General features: G+C 44.7%; 4 protein-coding genes across 5 annotated transcripts; 1 reads left to right on the forward strand and 3 right to left on the reverse strand.

The window, feature by feature from the left end:
* Window positions 1-33: 33 nt before the first annotated feature.
* LOC117579869 (paramyosin, long form) lies at window positions 34-13,168 on the forward strand. Of its 2 annotated transcripts, XM_034265989.1 has the most exons (9): window positions 34-412; window positions 1,076-1,132; window positions 3,697-3,783; window positions 3,847-4,013; window positions 5,751-6,622; window positions 6,692-6,819; window positions 6,886-6,998; window positions 11,336-11,951; window positions 12,022-13,168. In XM_034265989.1, the coding sequence occupies exons 1-9, from the start codon at window positions 290-292 to the stop codon at window positions 12,496-12,498; spliced, it is 2,640 nt and encodes an 879-aa protein (XP_034121880.1). In that variant the 5' UTR covers window positions 34-289; the 3' UTR covers window positions 12,499-13,168. The 2 variants fall into 2 exon arrangements, with proteins under 2 accessions (XP_034121880.1, XP_034121881.1); XM_034265990.1 differs by lacking the exons at window positions 34-412; window positions 1,076-1,132; window positions 3,697-3,783; ... (2 more) ...; window positions 6,692-6,819; window positions 6,886-6,998 and adding exons at window positions 7,261-7,369; window positions 7,445-7,571; window positions 8,092-9,122.
* An 840-nt stretch (window positions 13,169-14,008) lies between these two features.
* Window positions 14,009-14,609, reverse strand: LOC117579381 (chorion protein S16). The gene is made up of 2 exons (XM_034265253.1): window positions 14,225-14,609; window positions 14,009-14,156 (listed from the first exon to the last, which is right to left on the reverse strand). Exons 1-2 carry the CDS (start codon window positions 14,556-14,558, stop codon window positions 14,065-14,067), a joined length of 426 nt encoding a protein of 141 aa, XP_034121144.1. The 5' UTR covers window positions 14,559-14,609; the 3' UTR covers window positions 14,009-14,064.
* Window positions 14,610-15,865: 1,256 nt separating this feature from the next.
* Window positions 15,866-16,715, reverse strand: LOC117580052 (chorion protein S19). Its single transcript, XM_034266289.1, has 2 exons — window positions 16,576-16,715; window positions 15,866-16,481 (listed from the first exon to the last, which is right to left on the reverse strand). The coding sequence occupies exons 1-2, from the start codon at window positions 16,588-16,590 to the stop codon at window positions 15,954-15,956; spliced, it is 543 nt and encodes a 180-aa protein (XP_034122180.1). The 5' UTR covers window positions 16,591-16,715; the 3' UTR covers window positions 15,866-15,953.
* Window positions 16,716-17,343: 628 nt separating this feature from the next.
* Window positions 17,344-18,011, reverse strand: LOC117580053 (chorion protein S15). Its single transcript, XM_034266290.1, has 2 exons — window positions 17,876-18,011; window positions 17,344-17,804 (listed from the first exon to the last, which is right to left on the reverse strand). The coding sequence occupies exons 1-2, from the start codon at window positions 17,885-17,887 to the stop codon at window positions 17,451-17,453; spliced, it is 366 nt and encodes a 121-aa protein (XP_034122181.1). The 5' UTR covers window positions 17,888-18,011; the 3' UTR covers window positions 17,344-17,450.
* Between the last annotated feature and the right edge of the window lie 528 nt (window positions 18,012-18,539).

Genomic DNA, 18,539 nt, shown 5'->3' on the forward strand with positions numbered 1-18,539 from the left:
AGACGAAAAGACTTGCGGACCAGAGACCAAATCAACGAAATACTCTTTATTCGAACGACAACGGGATCTCTTGTTCAGTAGATCACCAGCCTTACTCCGACGTTTATTACGAATTTTTTCGGTGACTCGGTGACAACTACAAAACTGCGTGCGGTGCTGTAGAGATTTTCGCTTGGGAAAATACAAAAGTTTTATTTATATATTTATATTTTGAAAATCGCGAACAAACGCGTAACGATTGAATTAATTTAGAGGACCCCAGGATACCAGGAAAATCTGACATAGCAGAATGTCGTCATCGCAGGCTGTACGCACTTCGAAATACTCCTACCGGGCCACATCGACCGGACCCGGTGGTGCCGATGTCAACATCGAATACATCCAGGACTTGAGCTCGCTCTCCCGCTTGGAGGTAAGAGACTACCATCAGCGGACAGTCCGGCTCAGGCCATCATCTCTAACCCCACGAAAATCAAACGAATCTCGACGACTTAAAAAACGAAAGAATAACCGAAATGCGTGTGCGCCAAATCTTGTTCAAATAAAAACCCAAGAGAACTTTTCTCTCTCTTTCTCACTCTTTCTCTCTCGAAGAAAATAATCAAGCAAAACGAAAAACAAACTAAGAAAACCCGAAAAAAATTCATCTACACTCTATATCAAATACACAGCAGTATTATATACCACAGACAGCTGTACATATATGAATGTCTATGTATATATCTGCACATATATCTCTGGCTCTATGTGTGTGTTAAATTCTCGCCGCGTTTTTGTGTGTGGAAATATAGAAATCCGTGTAGAAAGCAAAAATTCTAGATGTCTATATGTATCCCATATGTACCCGTACATAAATACATACATATGTATGTATATGCATTGCTAAAAATTATGTAATGACCGAGACCACCGAGAGATATATCGAAAACACATCGAAGAAAAATGTGTGATTTATATTCATCAGCCTGTGTGTTTAAGTGCTAAAAAAAAAAACAAGAACGAAAAATAGTTTTGAAAACCGATAATTGAAATTAAAGATCACTGATCTGAATATTTATTCATAATTTTCTTGCAGGACAAGATCCGTTTGCTCCAAGATGATCTTGAAGTTGAACGTGAGTTGCGTCAAAGGGTGAGTAATGCCACTGAGCATGGTTTTTCTATACCTTAATACATGCATACATATATTAGAACTATTTTTGGTGTTTTATCTGTTGTATGGGAGAAGTTTTTAGTCATCGTTTGTTCTGGAAAATATTTTGTATAATTTATGGTTTTTTTTTAAGGCATTTTCTTGCTGGTTTTTATGGAGAGGAGCTTTTTAGTCGTGGATTGTTTTGGGAATAATGCTATCGGTTATCATTATTCATATTTAGTTCTGGAAATATTATTTGGTATTGAATAAAGATAAAGGATAAACCTGAATCCTCTGTATACCTGTAAAATAGTTATATACGAAAGTTACTTTATTCAATAAACTTCTGTTTGAAATAGAGATATATATGAAAACCTTTCTGCTATAGATAGATACGAAACTAAATAAAACTTTTAATATATTAAAACTGAGAAATACGGCAGATCCCCTGAACTTGGCTTATACTGGAGATAAACCTGATTGAAGGCGACTTTTCACAGGCCACAAAAAATGTCCACCTGCTTAATGGGTTTGCAAAAAACATTCTCCGAATCGCAAGCGAAATGAAAGCGCCAGGCCAAGACAATTTTTGTCCCTTTTGGTCGCTACTCGCAAATGTCACCCTAAAAACAGCAAAAATATGTGGAAAAAGCCAAAACAAAAATAAAATCAAAATAGACAAATCGAAAAAAAGATAAAAAGTAAAAGATGCTAGAAAAAGCGGATAGAAAACGCAGCAAACAAATGCAGCAAAGCAACAAATTGTTGCATTTAGAGAGGAATCTAAGAATACCCCAGCAACCCCATAGGAGAGGAGAGTGAGTTCTTTCTGAGCGAGAAAGTAAATGATAATGATGTGCATTGAACTTCAATAGCTTTCGGGGCGGAGCAGTGATAAATGATTTTGCATTTGAATCTGTATTTGCATTTATCTTTGCAAACACAAAGTGGCAGAAGTGAAGAAGCCGATAGAAAAGTGGGAAATTCGCATGCGGAAAAGTGCACTTCATTCCGACCGGCCTAGCCTGGCACCCAGACTCTTTTAAGTTGTTCAGTGTTCGGGTTCTGTTCCTGTTTGCCATTACAAATTTAGAAAATGCGGCCTGGTCTGGGGAGCTTCTGCTGCTGTTGCTGCCACGCTGGCGCATGGGTTGGAAAGGAATTCGCTTCATATTTTTTGTTACTTTAATTACTTTTGCTTTATGGATTAGAGAGCGGCGCGCATACAGGGGCATCTTCACACCCGCATCTCATCCATATATCGAGTATCTGTAGAAACACTCTCAAACACGCGCACACACTCACTCGCACTCATAATATGGAACAAAATGGCTAAAATTAGCGCACGACATTCAATACAGAGAAGCAAATGATTAACTTGAAGACCTGAGAAGAAAAGCAAAAGAAACAGCAAAAATATGAACAGCCGAAAACTTGTAGATCGTAGAGAACAAAATGAAAGAAAGAAAGAAAGGAAAATAAAGTGGTCGAAAAGCCATCATCATCATCATCGTCCGAATCATAGAGAGGAATTTTCGCGCTCGTATCTGAAAGATCTGTGGCTATCTGTGTAGCTGTATCTGCATCTGTATCTGTATCTGTATCTGTTTGCTGTGCTTGTGGGAAAATTAAATAATTTTCTTGCACATTAAAAGTTTTCACACCGCCTCGCATATATTTGTTCGAAGACTCATGATTCGTATCTGTAGATATACAGATACATATGCACATGGTCGTCAAAGGCATAGGCAAAGCCAAAAACATGTATATACAAGATACATATGGCGCAAATGGAATTACGGCTCTCGTACTTACGTGGCCTATCTATCAGAAACTATGTTGTGTATAGGTCTTATCATAAACAGATTGTTTCAGCAAGAGAGAGAGAGAGAGAGATTAAATCCCGCTTCGGGGGGTGTTCGAATATCCTAATTTTGTAGAAAAATGTAGCGAAAATCTGCCATATATACACAGACTCTGCCTAATCAATTCCTAGCTTCCATGTCTGCCAACTGACAGCTCCAAATACCAAAAGGCCTCCTCATAAAATACCATTTAATTACGATTCGCAAGAAAATTCCCAAATGAGGTCGACCAAAAGGCGAAATGCAAATATTTCGATAGCTATAGCAGAGAGGCAGGCTGAGAGATAGAAAAATGTTTCTGTTCAACCGAAAAACTCTTCGAATGCCTTTTTGGAAATGCAATATAGATATGTATATATAGGCACACCAAAAGGCATCTCCTCCTGCTCCTCCTACACCCACAATAGATATAAATGTATGTAGAAGCGCATCGGAGATGCATACACCTACCTCTATGGGTATGATATGAAGACTTCTTGGCACGTTGCCATTGTTATTTTAGGTGTTGCATGTGCATAATTATTTTTGACTGATTAATGTGATTTATAATTTTTATTATGGCCCGTTGGAAATTGCCATAGAGCATAGAGCGAATATCTATCTATAAATAGGACATTTTCTAAGCTATGATATATCTATGTCCATGTCAAATGTCTAATGCAAAAATGTCTCTCTCTTTTTTCGTATGTTAATCAGATCGAGCGCGAGAAAGCCGATCTCAGCGTGCAGGTCATACAGATGTCCGAGCGTCTCGAGGAGGCCGAAGGTGGTGCTGAACATCAAGTAAGTTTCTCATAATAAATATACCATCTACCCATGAGACTGATTTTTCTTTGTTTCGTGCAGTTTGAAGCCAACCGCAAGCGTGATGCTGAGCTTCTGAAGCTCCGTAAGCTGCTTGAGGATGTTCATCTTGAATCCGAGGAGACCACCATTCTCTTGAAGAAAAAGCACAACGAAATTATTACGGATTTCCAGGAACAGGTTGAAATCCTAACGAAAAACAAGGCTAGGTGGGCAATATCACATCTAATACTCACTCGTAAATCATTCACAGATCCTAAACATGACCTAGAAAATGAAACCAAAAACAAAAGAAAAACATAAACATCCCCCAACCCCAACCCCAACCCCAACCCCAACCCCAGCCCCAAGCTACCATCATCATGATCATCTTGGCCATTTCCATATTTATTGTTGTTGTTTTCATATGAATGATGTTGATCAAGTGGCGTCAGCTGGCATTTCTCGGACATTTCAATGTCTCTCCCGATCTCGTGCAGTAACACAACAATACACGGGCTTTGCACTAACCTTGCGCTGCCCCGCTGCCCCGCTGCCCTGCTGACCCAAAAAGAAACCTCCACCCCACGAAGAGCGAGCCCCAGATCATAAACAATTCATCAAAATGCCATGACACGCGAAATGGGTGGGACGGAGGGGCCACATAGCCAACATAAAATAAAGCAAACAAATAGCAAAGAAGAGTTGCATCGCTTGCAAGTTCTATTGACACAAATTCATACATAAATATGTACATGTGGATCGGATCCATACATCCATACATACATATACTATATAGACAGAGATTCGAGAAACTTTCGGTCCGCTCTCATATTTCCAAATCGAAGCGATTTCCAAAAATAAATATTGCCTCGACCATTTCGAAATCATTTTGCAATTCAAGGCTAGCAAAAGGTAGATACCACCGGGCACATTGTAGTTCTGATCATGGGTTTTGGATGCTCGCCTTTGCTCGATCGTAAAAAATCAGTTTGGACTTGGAACCCCTAAGGTTTACCTACTGAGTACCCAATGATAATCCATTAGCCGGCCTGCAACTTGCTGCAGAGATCGATCCGTAAAGGTGCGCCACGAGTTTGCGCACGGCAAAGCTTTTGTTGTTGAAAGCTTCTTTATTTTTGTTGTTGTTGAAAACTTTTGCAACCATATGTTGCCCACACCAAGACACCAACACGCCACAGTGGGGCTGCTTCTGCTGGGGATAATATTTGTATTTCTTCTGTTTTTTTTTTGTTTTTTGTTAAGGAATTTATTTATAGAAATTTTGAAATTTTCATCTAAATTCTTTAGCAGAGCAGAGAGGTTGGTTGCTCTCGTTCTCGTTCTCGCTCTCTCTCTCTCTCTGTCTCGTTTGCACCAACGCCCCAACCCAAATATGTCTTTGATTGAATCATACTACAATATAGAGGGGAGCAAATGTGTGTTGATTGTTTCTTGTTGTTGTCTCTTTCCGTCCAATTGAGTATTATGGAAATTCGATACGTTTTGTGGCTTTTCAGCTTTTCAGTGGGTGTGAGGCATATGCTACAATGGCCTGCGGCACCCAATGGCAAGTGGGGAAAAGTGGGGAAAATGTATTTGACTTATACAAAGTACTACGAAAAATACATGTGTAATGATTTCAGGGCATAAGGACAAATAAACAGACGCACAGACAGAAACAAACATGATCTTAACCTTTAGCCTGGTTGAAGCTTTCGCATATCGTTCCGTTTTGGTTGGACTTTCGGACAGAGAGAAATGAAAGCTGCATCTGATCCGAGAGAACAAACGATAACGATATGGGAAAGCTTGCCGTATGCTGCGCTTTCTCCATCCAAGCCAAGTCAAATCAAGCCTTCGCCTTCGCCTGCGCCGCGCTATATCACAGCTTGGCCAAATCCTAAGTATCCATGCAGCTTCGAGCCAAAGAACAATCATTAAACTGGAGATCTGTTTGCTTGCAGAGCCGAGAAGGACAAGTCCAAATTCCAGGCCGAAGTCTACGAGCTGCTCTCGCAAATCGAGGTCTACAACAAGGAGAAGATTGTGTCGGAGAAGCACATCTCCAAGCTGGAGATCTCCATTACGGAGCTGAATGTGAAGATCGAGGAGCTGAACCGCACCGTGATCGATATCACATCGCACAAATCTCGCCTCTCGCAGGAGAACATTGAGCTGATCAAGGACGTCCAAGATCTCAAAGTGCAGCTCGACACTGTCTCGTTTTCCAAGAGCCAGGTCATCTCCCAGCTGGAGGATGCTCGCCGTCGCTTGGAAGACGAGGACCGTCGTCGCTCCATGCTCGAATCTTCTCTGCATCAGGTTGAGATCGAATTGGACTCGATTCGCAGTCAACTCGAGGAAGAGTCAGAGGCGCGCATTGACTTGGAACGTCAGTTGGTCAAGGCCAATGCTGATGCCACTTCGTGGCAAAACAAGTGGAATGCCGAAGTGGCAGCCCGCGCTGAGGAGGTCGAAGAGATTCGTCGCAAGTACCAGGTGCGCATCACCGAGCTGGAGGAGCACATCGAGTCCCTCATCGTCAAGGTCAACAACTTGGAGAAGACCAAGACCCGTCTGGCCAGCGAAGTGGAGGTTCTCATCATCGATCTGGAGAAGTCCAACAACAGCTGCCGGGAGCTCACCAAGGCCGTCAACACCCTGGAGAAGCACAACGTTGAGCTGAAGAGCCGCCTCGATGAGACCATCGTTCTGTTCGAGACCAGCCAGCGCGATCTGAAGAACAAGCAGATCGATCTGGTTCGCACCGTGCACGAGCTGGACAAGGTCAAGGACAACAACAACCAGTTGGTCCGCGAGAACAAGAAGTTGGGCGGTAAGTACTTATCAAAATTATCCTCCTTACCACTCGATTGCTTATTAATCTGTTTTTGTATTCTTAAAGATGATCTGCATGACGCCAAGGGCGCCATCAACGAACTGAACCGTCGCCTCCACGAGCTGGAGCTGGAGCTGCGTCGTCTGGAGAACGAGCGCGATGAGCTGACCGCTGCCTACAAGGAAGCCGAGGCTGTAAGTGGACCTACCAAAAACATAACAAGGCAGACACTAAACTGTTTTTTCTCTATACTTATATAGGGCCGCAAGGCTGAGGAGCAGCGTGGTCAGCGTTTGGCCGCCGACTTCAACCAGTACCGTCACGACGCCGAGCGTCGTCTGGCTGAGAAGGATGAGGAGGTTGAGGCCATTCGGTAAGTGACTTATCCTCTTATCAATCTTGTATTCTATCCACTTGGAAAGTGCCCAGCCCCCCAAAATGCGCACGCCTCTGGCTTCCTGTCTCAAAGCGACAGTGACAACTGTCGAAGGTCAATCACTTGTTCGCAGTTTCCCCTGCCAAAGCGGAAGCCCACACAGTCCCCCAAGGCGGGGGAAATCAATCGATTGTTTTGCAATCGCTGCCAATAGCCAACAACAGATTTGATATCAAATTGACCCATTTAGCGATCAGTTCGAGTTCTATAGTCGCGCACAAAGCAACGGCATTAGTTTTCTAGGCAAAGCGCGGAGCAAGGCACGATTCGATCCTGCCACAACACACACACAGGCTCAGTACTAAGAAGTGGGTTTAATTCTCTCAGCTCAGATAATAGCAGAAATTGTATTATCTATGAAATTTATCTCCCCAATCCAATAGAAAATTGCGCAGTTGCTGCCACGAGTATTACACAATCGTTTTTTGGTTGCTAATCGAAAGATCTCGTTTGTGAGATCATTTTTGGTATAAGTAGAAGTTGTAAAGTTTGGATGAGCTCCAGCAACAGGTACGTTGAGATGTGAATTGGTTTCCCATTGGTGGCGGCAAGTGGCTTGGCTGTGATAAAACAATTTTGGCTTGAGCGCACTCAGACAGAGAGATATTGAAGTGCATTTTAAGTGGCAATTTATCTCTAGTAAAATCTACTGATGTTCTGTGGAAATAACTGCAAAGAATGAACACATTTTGTGTGTGTTTCCAAAGTTCTAGACTGCAAGTGTTAAGTACCTTTTTCTTAACTGTTTCCGCCATTTAAGATGCAAATTTCTTTGCCTATCACAAGTCTCAAGCCTGATAATATTGCCTCTGCAGATATTGCTATTATTTCTGAGTTGCTATTATGACATTGTCTGTGAGAGCTCTGCCAAAATGAATCAATCATAGCCAAGGAATGGTGCTCGCACCAGCCACACATGAAGATAATGATGATGATGATGATGTTATAGTACGTGTTGTTGTCGTCATTTTGCTCTCATACCTTTGGTCGATGCCAACAGCTGAACACCCGAAATGCAATCTTTTTATAGATTTCGACAAATTTGAAAATTGTATTTGCAAAAGCGACACAGAAACTGCTGCCAAAACGAAGAGGGAGCGACACCAAGAAGACAGGCGACCACAAAGCGACAGAGCAACATCCGAGCAACATTTGTAGCTTTAATTAGAGTACTCTAAGCACACACTCTCTCATACCCTCTCTCATATCCCCTATACCGTCTGCCCCCCCGTCTGAAATTATGTCGCTCGCTTTGCAACAGCGTCCCTCGCGCCTTAGGCACACGAACACCTATGAGGATAACTATGGGTACACGATGAACTTCTACCAGCCAATGCTGGATTATCTGGATGCAAAGGCCAAGGGTCTGAAGGTGGTGCAGCCCCACTTGCCGTGGGTGAGCGAGCGGGGACTGCAGCAGTACCGCGCCTCGAACACGGTGCGAAAGTATACATCCGATGAGATTTTACGCCTGTCGCGCACCTGCGCGGCCCGTGCCGATGAGATTTTGCTCAGTTTTCGGTCCAAGAAACGGACGCCGTTCAGTTTGCAGAAGCTTGTCGACGCGTCGCGTGTGGCCAAGCACATTGAACCGGACACAGTTGTTGAGAGATCGCGCCAGCGCCGTCGTCAGCGCCAGGAAGATCTCGAGGATCTGATTAAACGCGATACCTTAAAAATATTGCAGCGCATTCGCAAGATCGAGATAGATAACGAAGTTGATCAAATGTCGGACGATTTCAAGCGATCGATACGCGGCAAGTCCGCCAGCGCCATTGCCCAGGCGCTGCTCTCCGAATCGGAGCGAAACATCAAGACGGCCAAAAAGGAGGAGGAGGACTACATGTCCCAAACTTTGGTTCGTTCGAGTCGCGCCATTTCGCGCGCTCGTTCCGGCTCCCCCGTCGATGGCCAGCTGCGGGCCCATGCCCTTCACATCGAGCTGATGGACGATCGCCTGGTCGACAAGCTCGACCATCGCGTCTCCTCCTCGCTCCACAATGTGAAGCGTCAGCTCTCTACGCTCAATCAGCGGACCGTCGAGTTCTACGCGGATAGCAGGTGCGGTATAGAGGATAAGTGTTGGATCTGTCGCAAGGTCGCTCGCACACATCCAAAGCTCAAGGATTATAGCTATATATACTGGAAGCACTAATCATTAGATAGTTCCGCCCAGAAGATAGGTTTTTTCTTTGCCTTTCCAATCCCCAGTCTATCCCATCATCATTCCCCACAGCCACACACGAAACGATTAATTCTGTCGTTTTCAATTAAATTCTAGCCCCCAGACAATTTGAATAAATGCGAACATTTTTGAATTGTAGATTAATTTTTGTGCTCATCGCAGAGATAGCGCTCGTATCCCCCTACCCATCCTACACATCTCTCTATTTGTCTGGTCTGCACACAATTATTTTCGTTTCTCAAGTTTTCTTTGCACCTCGATTCCCCATTATAATGTACTTTCTTACCCATTGCATCGCATTGTGTCTGTTGTTTTGAGTATTGTGTGAATTATTTCTGTAAAATTATGCTCAACATTTATATCCCCATGGCTAATTGCCGAGGAATGCCAAGGGTTTTATTTATTACGAAATTCATTATGATATATAGGAAATGAAAGCGATCTTGGATCTAAGAGTCAAAGTCAGTTCTAAGGAGTCAAAATATGGGATTTGGGAAATCAGTGATAATTTTAAAGATTTTTTTTGATCAATCCACCAAAACATAAACTTTCATTTGTAGTTTTTTAGGTCTCAAAGCTATGGTTAGATTACATTTTTAATTAGATTACAGTTTTTATCTACTGATGATACAAAATCCTATTTCCAAGCCCATTTAATTTTTTCCCCTATACAAATTCAATGAAAAACCCATGCGATCTAACATCTCACCGTTTGCAATGATCATGTTTCGCACCCACAACCTCAGGTATGCCACATATGCCAAATTCCACAGCCGTCTGACAGGGTTTCGTCTTGTATGCGCGTAGATTGTGGCCCCGACAAACTATTGTTTGTGGTCTGTCCTTCAAAAATTCGAGAAATTATTTTCATTTTGAAAGCAACGAAAATGTTGGGCGCATGACAGCAACAAAATAGAAAAGAAAATGCGAAGGAAAATTAGCATAAAATCAAAGCAAGCAAATATTTTTGCGTAGGCAAATAAACATTGAAGACAATGGCAGGGGAAAAATTGAAATCTAAATGCAAAATACTCACAAAAACACACAGACACTAAATACCTTGGCAAGGCGACAGCAATGGGCACACAGAAGATTAAGATTAAGTAACCAGAAGACTGTGAGGTTCACAACGGACCATAGGAGAGAGCCATTGCCAGAGCAATGAAAAGATTATCCAAATGATGGATCTCTGACAGTTGAGAGTGGCAGTGTGGGCGTAGGCATCACAGACTTAAAACTGGCAGTGGCATATGTGGGGTTTGGGAAGAGATTTTTAATTCAATTTTTATCAGGAAAAGTTCTAATACCGCACAATAAGAGACTGATCATAAAAATGTCTTGTAAATGGAGGCAAATCTGGCCAAAATCCTGTGGGAAAATCGGGTCAAAATCCTGTGGGAAATTATGGCGCACAAAATAAAATGTATAACAGATAAAGTTAGATGAAAGTAAGTATCAGCTTTATGGTATAACAATATCTATGTACTGCGGAATAAATCGATCATCTTTTGACCTGGGATGCAGATAGTTCATATCTTTAGTTCTACCCTCATGATTCAATTGGTAAAACAGAAATACAAACATTACTCAAAATTGAGTTGGCAACATCTTAAAGTCTTTAGCATCTACCTAACGCCTAAAAATAGACGCATGATGCACCACAAAAAAAAAAGGAACTACTTAGAAAATAGTTTGGCATGTAAACCCAAAGTATTTGTGACAAGTTCGATGTCTTTATCAAGCGTAAAAATAATCGCAAACTCTTTGCAATGAAAATCGCCCATGCAGCAGCAAAAAGCTAAAACAATGAAACAATTTTGACAATGCCAGAGAACCTGAGTGGTTTCAGAGTGCTTGTAATGCTGAGTGTTGGGGAAAATGCATTTTGTGGGTCAGAGCATTGGGGCCAAAAATAAAGCAAGCAAATGTAAGCGAGTAAGCGAAACACCGGAGAGAGAAAGCGAAAGAGGCGTCATTGAGGCACGAGGTAAAGCGCATTTTGGGGGCAGCAGAAACTTTCCAAATTGATTGACTTCGATTCCAAAACTGTTTTGAATGTTTCATTTAACACTTTGGGTAATTCCTATAGCAAGCAGACCTCGATCGAGATCGAGCAGCTCAGTGCCCGCGTGGTTGAGGCTGAGACTCGTCTGAAGACCGAGGTGATTCGCATCAAGAAGAAGCTGCAGATCCAGATCACCGAGCTGGAGATGTCCCTGGATGTGGCCAACAAGACCAACATCGATCTCCAGAAGGTGATCAAGAAGCAGTCGCTGCAGCTGACCGAGCTCCAGGCCCACTACGAGGATGTGCAGCGCCAGCTGCAGGCCACCCTTGACCAGTACGGCATCGCCCAGCGTCGTCTGGCCGGTCTCAATGGTGAGCTGGAGGAGGCCCGCTCCCACTTGGACAGCGCCAACCGCGCCAAGCGCACCGTGGAGCTGCAGTACGAGGAGGCCAGCACTCGCATCAACGAGCTGAGCACTGCCAATGTCAACCTGGTCTCGATCAAGTCCAGGCTGGAGCAGGAGCTGACCGTGGTTGCTTCCGACTACGAGGAGGTGTCCAAGGAGCTGCGCATCAGCGACGAGCGTTACCAGAAGATCCAGGTTGAGCTGAAGCACGTTGTCGAGCAGGTGCATGAGGAGCAGGAGCGCATTGTCAAGCTTGAGACCATCAAGAAGTCTTTGGAAGTCGAAGTCAAGGTGAGCATTTGCTTTGTGATTATCCAACTGTCCATCCCTTATGTGTTTTTTTTGTATTTAATCCCCATAGAACTTGTCCATTCGTCTGGAAGAGGTTGAGCTGAATGCCGTTGCCGGCAGCAAGCGCATCATCAGCAAACTGGAGGCTCGCATTCGCGATCTGGAGCTGGAGCTGGAAGAGGAGAAGCGTCGCCATGCCGAGACCATCAAGATTCTGCGCAAGAAGGAGCGCACCGTCAAGGAGGTTATTGTGCAGTGCGAGGAGGACCAGAAGAACATCATTCTGCTGCAGGATGCCCTCGACAAGACCACTGCCAAGATCAACATCTACAGGCGCCAGCTTTCCGAGCAGGAGGGCGTCTCCCAGCAGACCACCACCCGTGTGCGCCGTTTCCAGCGCGAACTGGAGGCCGCCGAGGATCGTGCCGACTGTGCCGAGTCCAACTTGAATCTGATCCGCGCCAAGCACCGCACATTCGTCACCACCTCCACCGTGCCCGGCTCCCAGGTGTACATCCAGGAGACAACAAGAACGATCACCGAATAGATCATCGATCCCACACCCGCACTAACACCAAAAAGCAGAGAGATCATTTTTTAATTTACTCAAAACTCAATCAATCAGAGAGGAAGATCAATGAGATTTCAGGTGCGAGATTGGAGCAGAGAAATTTTGCGTGAGAAAGTTTTTTTATAATTTAAATTTTTTGCCATCCCCTCGCCGAAGAAAGCGAACAAGATCCCCCAAGCGGCAACGGCGTGGGCCATTCGTATAGGTTATACACTATAAATACAATAACACTACACATCCTATCTATATAATAATAATACTATTTTGAAGTTCATGTAATTTAATTAAAATAATGAACCTGGAAAACCCAAAAACCAAATAAAAAACCAAAATCAACGAAAACTTTGGCACAGTTTTTGCAAAAGAGAGATCTAGCATTAGCGATAGAGAGAGAGAGAGAGAGAAACAGAGAAGAGAGTTGTTGTTGGCTTTCAAATATAAATATCAAACAATATCAATCATGATATATGGCGATGAAAATGTAGAGATGGAGAATGGAAAACCATTTAGCAAGCAGCAAACGCGCAACGAGTTACGTTACCCGAGTTACAACCGCTTCTACTATTTGTTTTTAGTTCACTTTATGTTTAGTAGGTAAATTTTCTGTGTGCTCGCAACCAACCCATTTTCAATTTTACAAAACCAAGCAAATTTCACATTTTTTACTTTGTATCTTGCAATAAAACGAAATTTTTATTCATAATAATAACAAATAATAAACTCTACCAACAACTGATCAATTTTACTAAAGCCAGAAAGGGAAAAAGAAGGGAATTACTTCATTCCACGTCATGGGGCTGGGAATGATTCCATCTTTGGTCAGAGAAATATACAGAAATATATGAATAGATAAAGCAAGAAGAATTAGAAGTCAAACATCGAATAAATTATTATTTGAAAGGGCATAAATAATCCTTCAGGCTGTTAAAGGGCTAAACCTGAAGGAGCGTCTCTGAAACCTTAACGTTTGGTTCGTTTCCCTTGAAAGAATCCTGCAAGCAGTTCATGGACTAAAGCCGGAAGCCTTGCTTCTAACATAGCAGCAGGTATAGCAGAGCAACAGCGCTGTTAACACTCGAGGTTGAGTAAGCCTGTTACTGCACTCCTTTAGCAGCTTGTAACCGCACTCCCTTAACAGCCTGCTCCCTGCTTACAGCTGTTAGCACTATAACTTATCAAGCAGTTCTCCACTAAGGAAGGAAGGAATGCTCTTGTAAGGAATTCAACCACTAAACCTGAAGCTTTGGTCCAAGCAGTGCGTCGCTGAAACCTGAACGTTTGGTTCCTACAAGCAGTTCATCTCAAAAGCAAGTGAATGAAAATATAAACTTTTAAATTAAAAGCTCCGATTCGTATTAAGCAAATTACTGGAGTTGTCTAGTGCTGTGATTCTGTTGGAAATAGCATGAAGAACTAAAGGGCAGAATTCTACCCTGCATGCAATGCATGCAAATATGTGCCAAAGTCAAAGAGAAAAACATTTTCATTTTATGCTATCACTATTTATTAACACTTTCGATCTATTTGCATGGAATATGATCTTCAGTTCAGTGCTGCGACAGCCACCTTGGCGCCAGTGTTGAGCGTCACGCTCTTACCGCCATAAGCTCCACCATAGGGGCTCTTCTTGAAAACTGCAATCGAGAGAACAGAGTGACATTAGCATTCAGCAGAGAAAACAATTTCTTTAGAGGAAACCCACCTGGATCGATTTCAGCCACGAAGGAGCGTGGTGGCAGGGCAGCGGCATAGAGATTGTCCAGGGGACCATAAGGCTTGGCCAGCAGAGGCCTGCCCTGCTCCCAGCCATAACGGTTGAGGGCATACCAATCGGCACCGTCCAATTTCGCGGCAGAGGCGGCAGCACCAGCGGCATTGGTTAGGGCAGCGGCCTGGGCTTCGGCCGTTTCGGATGCGCGGACCACATCCACGTAGCGATCGGAGCCGGAGGAGCGGTAGCTGGGCCTGTGGGCCACAATGGCGGAGATGTAGCAGGCCAGGAGCAGGCAGAGGAGACGCATGTTGTTGGCGGACATGTTTTAATGGTGCGAGGAAGCGACTGTTTCGGACACTAATTAGCCACAGCGAGTGTCCAAATTGCTTTTATAGCAATACCATTTGAGTTTGCCAGCGATTCGTGTGCTGCCCAGACGTGACCAAACCCCAGTCGATGCCCACTGCCGCGGGGCAGGTCATGACGAAACTGCAGCACTTTCGGGGTGGCCGACAGCTCCGCAGAGGCAGCATCTCCAACCCCCCCTCCAGCCTGATAAGGCCCGGAGACTCCACAGCCAGCGTCTCCAATTTCTATGCTCATCGAAATTGCGCGCCAAATTGTGGCAGAGACAGAGACGGAGCCAGAACCACGACTACCACAACCCCGGGAAGAGAAGCTGGCCGCCCCATTGATAGCAACTTCCCCCGGCTTGGCACGCTCTGTTCGCTTTTGGTGTGTGCGGTATCGGGTCTTTGCCACTGGTCTGTCCGTACTTGTACGCATTGTGCATCACTATGGGTTGGCTGTGCTGCCGCTGCTGCTGGATCAATGAACGGGCGAACGAATGAATCCCCGGTGTCTAATTTCAGCCGATAAACCTGCCCTGGAATGCATAGTTAGTAGTGGCTGAAAGAGACTTATTTTCATCTCTAGATAGGCTGCTTCCGATTCTCAGGAATTTCTATTCCTATTGTTTGGCCTCTCAGCTTCAGGTTTATCACGAAAGCTTTCCATAGCTCGAACACAGCTACAGTAGTGACAGAACCCAACGTTTGAATGCGACACTTTTGTCAAATAAAATTCCCATTTATTTTTATAGTTTTCAACATGCGTTCTTTTTCCACGGTAAAGTCCAAGAATTCTCTGGGTGATTCATCAAGCGACTCGAATGTCAAGCGAAGGTGGCTCAAGCATTGGGCCAGCAGCTTCAACGTAAACAAGTCAGCAAAAGACTTTGCTTACCGGCCAGAAAAATATTTCACAAAAATCAGCAAACATTCAATCGTTCTTGGAAGAAACTTTTGCTTGGAAAGAAATGGGTGTAAAATATTCCAGAAACTGGGAAACAAATGCTGAAGTGTGGAAATTTGTAAAGTTTGACTGTTCCAGTTAGATTATGGAACTCTTTTGCAGTGCGGAAAAAAATGTAAACAAATTTTACAGCACGTTCTCGGACTGAAAGCCACTCAAAGACATTCCCACCCAAAAGTTGCAATCAAATTTCTAGTGCCACAGCTGCAAGCAGCTGCATAAAGACCGAAATTCTGGTTCGATCCGACCCAAGTCGGAAGCAGATATCGGTATACTTCCCGTACGCCCGAAACTATACCATAAAACTATTGGGAATTATGTTTTGTTTTTGTATTTTTTATTCGCGCTGCACGGGAGCGAATCCACACTGAGAAGGGGGACTGAGGAGGTGGAGAGTATCCATCTAGTATCTGGGACCCTCGACGTTGTAGCTCTGCTGGGGAGCGTAGCTGCCGTAGTTCTGCTGGCTGCCATAGCGGTTCTCGGGAATGTAGAGCTTGGCCACGGGCTCAGCTGGACGGATGGGCAGCACCACCTTGGTGTACTCCGGAGGCGAGACATAGGCGCGGTAGTTGTTCTGGCCTGGGTACAGGAGAGTGGCGCCAGCTGGCTGCACAGTCCAGCGTGGTCCATAGCCACTGCGACGTCCGTAGCTGCCGTGCTGGGGCACACGCTGCGAGTGTCCGCCATAACCGAGCTGAATGGGGCGCAGGATCTCTTGGCCATGGCCATAACCACCTCGGGGTCCACCGGCAATGATCTCTACGGGACGCTGGTTGCCTGCGGCAGCAGCAGAGCTGGCAGCCGAAGCGGCACCACCGTTGGAGCGCTGTCCATAGCTTCCCTGTTGCACGTAGCCTCCATGGCCGCCACCGCCATAGCCTCCATGGCAGTTGCCGATGAGGCAAGCGCAGAAGAGAACCGCAAGAGTCTGTCAAGAAAGATGATGGGTTAGCCACAGGACTGGTTTTGGATTGTTTATTCCCGGAAAGCGAAACGGGAACGGGAAGTCAACGTTTACTTACAGCGAAAGTGTTCATGGCTATATAATGTTTTGTGTGTCTTTTGGGGGGGCGCTTGCTGCTCGGAACAGTTGGCACAATTAACAAATGAAACGGCCAGCACAGTTCTTTATATAAGCAAGGTATTATTGTGGCACTCAAAACGTGATCTCGCCGCGAATTTATCACGGCTCCGAGCCGCGATGCTCCACGGTTTCTACCCGTCTTTGCTGAGCTTCAGCTACGGCCCGAACTTTTGCCGTTGTTCTGCAAGTTTTTCGCTGTGTGTCCGTCCCCCTTTCTGATACCATGGCACTGCATCCCACAGCTAGAGCTTCGTATCTGGGAAGTTTGGATGCTGACCTCAAATGGGGGGTGGGTGCTTAGGCTGGTGGCTAAACAGACGATGGCCCAGGCGTGACGACATGCGCTTGGAGTCAAGAAATGTGACAGTGGGACCTCCGTACAGTGTCTGTTGAAAGTTGTGCCACAAGGGAGGGTTGATTATGCGTAAGAAAAGTTAGTTACAAATGAAATTGCATTTTAAAGATGCTCTTCGTTGCGTAAAGATGCGTTAGCAGATTAAATATCTAAGAAATAAGAATGAAATTCTCAACCAACTTCCAGTTGCTACGGAATATCTACCCTAATATTTTCTCCATAGAACTATCTAATACCCTGCCAATTTCTAAACCAGCTTGCGCTGAAAAGTATGCCATCGTCTTGTAGGTTTTCTCTGGCCCCCGCATATGCAAAAAACTCTGTGATATTTTTCGTGTTCAACATTCACCATTTGGTTGAAGAAGTTTTTATTTTCCTCTTCTCAGAGCATTGCTGTTGCTGCCACTTGATCAAAGATCAAAGTCTGAGGTGTTCGTTTCGTGTTGGAGTTCAGGAAATTAGTAGCCGCCGCGGCCGCCACGTCCGTAGCCACCGAGTCCATGGCTGGGACCATTGTAGCTTCCGTCAATCTCGTAACGGGGAATGGCATACTGGCTGTAGCTGCCAGGAGCGACGGCAGCAGCGGCGGAGGCGGCAGCAGCCGAGGCACGGGAACCAGAGGGAGCCGATCGCAGGATCTGAGGACGATCATAACCGCCATAGCCGCCACGGCTGCGACCATAAGATGGCACCAGGATCTGCTCATACTCCACACGATCGTTGCCGTATCCACCGCCGTAGCCACCACGGTTGCCACCGTACGAGGGATTGGCGTTGATGTAGGCGAAGAGAGCAAGGCTGACGCAGACGAACTAAAGGTGGAAAAAAACACAGGAGGATTAGCTGACTGGATCCTAGGGCAGAGGCTCTAAGGATTACTTACCAGGTACTTCATGGTGAATGCTTAGTTTTGTTGGTTGTGGGATAATCAATCAAACTATAACTATTAACAGCCCGAAACGCTTGCTTTTATACTCGACAAAGTTAGACTGGATATTTACGTGACCCATATACGGGCCACATATACCAAATATATGCCACATAATTGCTTAATAAATGTACATTAATAGTTGTGTACATAGGTATTTATGTACTCCATTTGCATGTACTCATTGTCGGTGTGTCTCGACTCGCGAGCCATTATAAAATCGCTTGGGGTTACGCGATGTTCCATTGTTTCCATGCCTGATTGTCCCAAGCCAGCCCCCTCGACGACAACACACGACTTTCTCAATGAACTCGCGAACGCGCCAATTCTCCATAGAGAACCGAAAATTTGTTGTAGAATTATTTGTCATTTGCACATTCTTGGGGGTAACGTTTTGTGGGCGGCTCAGTGGGCTTTAGGGAGTTGCTAAAACTGCTTCGTTTGATGAGGGATTCCACATAAGGAAACAGGGCGTATGACTAGAATTAAGTTCTCATTGGAGGACCAGCGTGAAAGGCTACTAAAGAGTAAAGGTTTGCCAAGAATTTTGAATGGAAACGGGGTGCTGCTTTCTTACTTCTATTCTCCCATAATCCTCCAAGAAGAACATCTACATAAT

This window comes from Drosophila guanche, unplaced genomic scaffold, assembly GCF_900245975.1.
Source record: "Drosophila guanche unplaced genomic scaffold, DGUA_6, whole genome shotgun sequence".
Taxonomy (NCBI): Eukaryota; Metazoa; Arthropoda; class Insecta; order Diptera; family Drosophilidae; genus Drosophila; species Drosophila guanche.